At 48.2% G+C, this 6379-nt stretch overlaps 1 protein-coding gene across 9 annotated transcripts in view; it reads left to right on the plus strand.

Annotated features, from left to right (window-relative positions):
- The window catches only part of LOC607692 (general transcription factor II-I repeat domain-containing protein 2), a 66729-nt gene that overhangs the window by 59992 nt on the left and 358 nt on the right, over positions 1 to 6379 (plus strand). For 5 of the 9 annotated variants that reach the window (XM_038539042.1, XM_038539041.1, XM_038539043.1 and 2 more), the window contains one exon: positions 1502 to 3321. The exons of 1 other annotated variant lie outside the window; for it this stretch is intronic. In XM_038539042.1, coding sequence (XP_038394970.1) covers positions 1502 to 3105 — 1604 coding nt within the window. In that variant the 3' untranslated portion in view covers positions 3106 to 3321. Of the gene's footprint in view, positions 1 to 536; positions 965 to 1501; positions 3322 to 6379 lie in introns of those variants that run through there. 3 more of the 9 variants (XR_005360529.1, XM_038539048.1, XM_038539047.1) reach the window with 3 other exon arrangements.

The following is a 6379-nucleotide window of genomic DNA, read 5'->3' on the forward strand; positions in this document are numbered from 1 at the left end:
CACAGAGGGGGGGTCCCAGGACCCCCTCTGGTCCTGAGGTCAACATCTGTTTGATTGAGTGATGCCCCATCCACTGTGCCTCTTAAATATTCTGAACATGTCCTCTGGAGTCATTGCAAGCGAGTCAACAGCATCCTGTCGAGTGAGTAATGCAGATGTAGAGATCTCAGGAGTCTGAGTCACTAGGGAACCTCCTCAGTTAAAGCTGGAAGAACTAAAATATTCTTTCAAAATGCCCGATTACTATTCCTAAACTTATCTTGTTGCTGGATGGTTTTGTACATTTTTTGTAGCTTTACTGAAGTGTAATTTACATACTGTAAAATTCACTAGCATGAGGTATACACATGTCAGTGATTTTTAGTAAATTTACAGAGTTATGCAACAACTGTCACTATAGTCTAATATTAGAACATTGCTGTCATCCCCAAAAGATTCCTCCTACCCATTTCTCTGTCATTTCCCATTCCCACCCTCAGCCCCAGGCAACCACCAAATTGACTTTCTTTCTTGTCTCTGCCCACATTTTCTTAAAGTGAATTTTTAGACCTGTGTTCTCTCCAAGTAGAGCTCACCTGCATCATGGCCAGATTTCTTTAAATTTAAAACAAGTAAGTTCTGTGCGGTTCCGTGACTACGACCAAGGTCCTTTGTGACTCACGGCAGGTAAATCACGTGCCTTCTGTGGTCATCCCCTTTTGGTTTATTTCAAAGTTCTCTTGAGACTCAAGGGAAAAAAATGGACATTAAACTGTAAACATACTGCATATCATTCTTGCTTAAACCAGGTGTGGCAAACGTACTTGCTGAACCTCAAAAGATGCCGTTCATAGGGCTTATGTACCTTTTAAAAATGGGAATAAGTGGCCAAGGACTAGGACACCTGGGTGGCTCAGTGGTTGAGCATCTGCCTTCAGCTCAGGTCATGATCCTGGGGTCCTGGGATCGAGTCCCGCATCAGGCTCCCCAGAGGGAGCCTGCTTCTCCCTCTGCCTATGTCTCTGCCTCTCTGTGTGTCCCTCATGAATAAATAAAATCTTTTAAAAAGAGAGAAAAGAAAAGCCAGGGACTTTTGTATCAAGAAAAAGAAAAGCCAGGGACTTTTGTATCAAGAAAAAGAAAAGCCAGGGATATTTTCATAAAAGTCAATTTTTGGGAGCCAGGGATGCTTGGCTGGCTCAGTGGGTAGAGCATGCAACTCTTGATCTCAGGGTTGAGAGTTTGAGCCCCACAGATGGCATAGAGTTTACCTTAAAAAAAAATTGGTTTTAAGTTATCTTTCGGAATCGGAAGATCTGGCCACAGGTCCCACACTCCCTCCAGCAGCAATTTACTGGAGCTGAGAGTCAGCCGTCTATCTCCATAGGGGTGGGTTAACCATGCCCCCCCACCAGCCACTTCACCCTGATGTTTGTCATCATGTTTTTGCTGTCATTTTTTCATATAGTAGAGCTAAGAGAAAAAAGTGAAATATTTCTTGTCTCCATGTCTCTGTCAAAAGTGGGAAAAAGAAAGATAGACCAGGAGGGCCGTGTATTTCAAGAGAAGTGGGAGAGAGCGTATTTCTTCGTGGAAGTGCAGAATATCCCTACGTGTTTAATATGCAAACAGAGCATGTCTGTGTCCAAAGAGTACAACCTCAGGCGTCATTATCAAACAAATCACAGTAAGCACTATGACCAGTATACAGAGAAGATGCGAGACGAGAAGCTCCATGAGCTGAAGAAAGGGCTCAGAAGGTACCTCTTGGGATCGTCAGAAATTGTGGGTCCTGAACAGAAACAGGTGTTTGCAGACGTGAGTCCAAATGACAGTGTGGCTGTGCAGCCCGTAGAAGATGTGGCTGGGAGCTTATGGGAGAAGTTACGTGAAAAAATCAAGTCGTTTGTGGCATACTCTATTGCAATTGATGAGATCACGGATATAAATAATACCACCCAGCTGGCCATATTCATCCGTGGTGTGGATGAGAATTTTGACGTGTCAGAAGAGCTTTTGGATACGGTGCCCATGACGGGCACAAAATCTGGCAACGAGATATTTTTGCGTGTGGAGAAAAGTCTTAAGAGGTTTAACATTGATTGGTCCAAACTGGTCAGTGTGGCCTCTACCGGCACCCCCGCAATGGTAGATGCGAATGACGGATTGGTCACAAAACTTAAATCCAAGGTGGCGATGGTTTGCAAGGACTCGGATCTGAAGTCGGTCTGTTGCATCATTCACCCGGAATCTCTTTGTGAGCAAAAGTTGAAGATGGAGCATGTCATGAGTGTGGTGGTGAACTCGGTGAACTGGATATGCTCCCGTGGACTGAACCACAGTGAGTTCACCACTTTGCTCTATGAACTGGACAGTCAGTACGGCAGCCTGCTGTACTACACCGAGATCAAGTGGCTCAGTCGCGGGCTGGTGCTCAAGAGATTTTTTGAATCGTTGGAAGAAATTGATTCCTTCATGTCATCCAGAGGAAAGCCCCTGCCTCAGCTGAGCTCTCAAGATTGGATCAGAGACTTGGCCTTCTTGGTCGATATGACAATGCACCTGAACACTTTGAACATCTCCCTCCAAGGGCACTCCCAGGTCGTGACACAGATGTACGACTTGATCCGGGCGTTCCTAGCCAAACTGTGCCTCTGGGAGACTCACTTGGCCAGGAATAACCTGGCCCACTTCCCCACGCTGAAGTCAGTTTCCAGAAATGAAAGCGACGGCCTGAACTACATTCCCAAGATCGTGGAACTGAAGACTGAATTCCAGAAAAGGTTGTCTGATTTCAAACTCTACGAAAGCGAACTGGCCCTGTTCAGCTCCCCTTTCTCCATGAAGATCGAGAGTGTGCATGAAGCGCTCCAGATGGAGGTCATCGACCTGCAGTGCAACACGGTGCTGAAGGCTAAGTATGACAAGGTCGGGGTCCCCGAGTTCTACAAATACCTGTGGAGCAGCTACCCCAAGTACAGAGTCCACTGCGCGAAGATTCTCTCCATGTTCGGGAGCACCTACATTTGCGAACAGCTGTTTTCCATCATGAAACTGAGCAAAACAAAATACTGCTCCCAGTTAAAGGACTCGCAGTGGGATTCCATGCTCCACATCGCGACGTGACTTAGGACACGTGCCCGGCCATACCCCGAGTCGGGGCACAAGACTAGAATCCTCTGGGCCCAAGGGATGGCACCATGAGAAGACGAGCTATAAAACCTTTCTCTTTTCCAGTGTTTTCCACTTTGACTTGGAAACGTTACTTGCAGTATCCTACCTGTTTGTATGACATTTTATGCCTCACCGTAGTCCAGTAAAGATCAAGACGGTTTTATTGTATTTCTGGTGGTGCCTTTCCTTACAGCTGGCGGGTTTCACTCACCCCTGGCGGCACTGAGTCCAGCACACTGATGTTTTAGATCAGTCAACAGAGGGACGCCTGGGTGGCTCAGTGGTTGAGCATCTGCCTTCGGCTCAGGTGTGATCCTGGGATCCTGGGATCGAGTCCCGCATCAGGCTCCCTGCTCACTGGGGAGTCTGCTTCTCCCTCTCCTGCCACTCCCCCACACCCCTGCTCATGCTGTCTCTCTGAAATAAAATCTTTAAAAATAAATAAGGGCACCTATTTGTGTTTGAGCATCTGCCTTCAGCTCAGGTCGTGATCCCAGGGTCCTGGGATGGAGTCCCACATTGGGCTCCCTGCAGGGAGACTGCTTCTGCCTCTGCCTGTCTTTGCCTCTCTCTGTGTCTTTCATAAATAAATAAATAAAATCTTTAAATAAATAAAAAGATTAAAAAAATCAGTCAACAGAGAAACAGAGATGTGTGCATTTGTGGAGTAGTATAAATGCACACACATCTATCTCCCCACTTTTTGTATGATGACCCTTGTGATCTAACATGTTTGCAAGCTTGGGAACAGTCCCATGGAGACACATTCACATATCATAGTACTCCTGAGTGACCTGTCTACCTCCATGCCGACCCACAAAGGTAGGAGTTAAAAATGGAAAACCTCAGATAACAACACGGCCTTTCAAAGGCCAAGGAAGCTGAGGTTTGCAGGTTGTTTCTTTGTTTTTGTTTGTTGGTAAACTTTATTTTGAGGGGTGCCTGGATGGCTCAATTTGTAGAGCATCCTACTCTTGATCTCTGGGTGGTGAGTTCGAGCCCCACAGTGGGTACAGTGATGACTTAAAAAATAGATAAATTGTATTTTGAAATAATTTCAAGTTTACAAAGAAGTTGCAGAAATGAGAATGGTATGAAGAACACTTACACATCCTCTTGCCAGATTGTCATATTGTTGAAATTTGACCCCTGTGCTTTATCAGTTGTTTGCCTGGGCTCCCTTGCTCACTCACTCTCTTTCTCTCGCACATGTGCGCACGCGTGCGCACGTGTGTGTGTACATTGCCTATAAGTGTGTATACACGAGTGTCTGAGTGTCTATAACGTGTGTATAAATGCATGTGCCTAATGTTTTTCCTGAACCATCTGAAGGGGTTACATACATCATTTACCCCAGAGTACTTAAGGGAATATTTTCCAAGAATAGGGATATGCTATTACCTAACCATGACTTAGTGATTAGCTCCAGTGAATTGAACGGTGATGTGTTGCTTTGATCTCATTGACTGTGGATGGTACCCCTTGTGATCTAACGTGTTTGCAGGCTGGGGACAGTCCTTTGGAGACTGTCCTGATGTCCTTTTTTTTTTTTTTTTTTTTTTTTTTAATTTATGATAGTCACAGAGAGAGAGAGAGAGAGGCAGAGACACAGGCAGAGGGAGAAGCAGGCTCCATGCACCGGGAGCCCGACGTGGGATTCGATCCTGGGTCTCCAAGATCACGCCCTGGGCCAAAGGCAGGCGCCAAACCGCTGCGCCACCCGGGGATCCCTGTCCTTTCCTATATAGCATTTAACCCCGGAGAGTTGGCGTAGAAAGCTCGCATGCGCGCGCGCGCACACACACACACACACACACACACACACACACACACAATGTGTTCTTAATCCCTATTAGGTACTAGAATTAGTGATGCCCCAGTTGTGGCTACTTTCCAGACTAGAGGAATTAATCTTTCCAGGGAACAAACAGGCTAATGATCCCGACCTGGTGATGACCCATTCAGGAAGCAGTGGACAGAGGGATCCCTGGGTGGCTCGGTGGTTTAGCGCCTGCCTTTGGCCCAGGGCATGATATTAGAGTCCCAGGATTGAGTCCCACATCAGGCTCCCTGCATGGAGCCTGCTTCTCCCTCTGCCTGTGTCTCTGCCTCTCTCTCTCTCTCTCTGTCTCTCATGAATAAATAAAAATTTTTTTTAAAGGAAGCAATAGACAAATGGATTAAAATGAAGGGAGGCTGCAGGAGAGAGACCAGCCTCCAGGCCATTTCCTCCAGCCCCCGCCTGGAGCCCAGATGCATGTCCCCAGACTGAGGGAGAATGACCCAACCCCGGCAGTTCCTGTCATTGGGCAGTTAACTGCAGTGCTGCTGGGTCTGGCTAGTTCAGAGGCTCACTTCCTGGGGGGAGGAAGGGGCTGGTTTACAACAGGGTCGGGGGACCCACCCCTGGAGTACCTACCTGAGCAGGTGTCAGGTGGACCCTGCAGGAAAGGGTCAGCCCCCTCATGTTATAAATCAGCAGCTAGGGCTGAGAGTGATTAAGTGACCTGCCAAGGTGACACAGCAGAGAAGTGGTCAGGGTTCAGATTAGGTCTGTGTGACTCCCAAGTTGTTCCATGACAGGTGGCTGTCGTGTGTAGCTTTCCAGTGGTTAGCCCATCTGGTGATGCTGAGGGGACAGCCGGGCTCAGCCTGGGCTGCCTTCTGTGGCTGGACTGGACTGGATTTCCAGCTTTGGGCTGTTGACTACAGGCGGCTGATGCTTCAGCCCCAGCTCATGGGCTGTTCAACGCCTACGACCCCTGGCTTCCTTCTCTACCCTGCATGTGTGTTGGGACCCCAGTGGTGTCACTCATGTGGACTGAGCCAAGCCTAGGAAAACTGACTGAACGAGCAGGTGGTTTTCCGGGGTCGTGGATTGATCGGGTGCCTGCAAATGAGAGCACAGGAGCATGGCGGTGGGGCCCAGCCCAGGAGCCAGGGACTGGATTTGGTGGTCCCCATCAGTTCCTAGGGGCAAAGGGTACAGTGCAACTCTCCTGAGGCCCTGCCTTCCCATTCCAAGGTGGGCAGAGGACACTGGCCACTCCTCCAACACACGCCTGGGGTTGGAGGCTTGGAGTTCTGGAGGCCAGGCCCACGTCACCTCCCTCCTCTGAGTGTCCCTTGGCCACAGCATCTTCCACTAGGACTGAGCCACAAACCAGGAGTTCTGTAGGGTCAGGAGACTATAATGGATCCAGTAAGGCTTTGGAATCAGAAAGAA

The sequence above is a fragment of the Canis lupus genome, chromosome 6 (genome assembly GCF_011100685.1).
Source record: "Canis lupus familiaris isolate Mischka breed German Shepherd chromosome 6, alternate assembly UU_Cfam_GSD_1.0, whole genome shotgun sequence".
Lineage (NCBI taxonomy): Eukaryota > Metazoa > Chordata > Mammalia > Carnivora > Canidae > Canis > Canis lupus.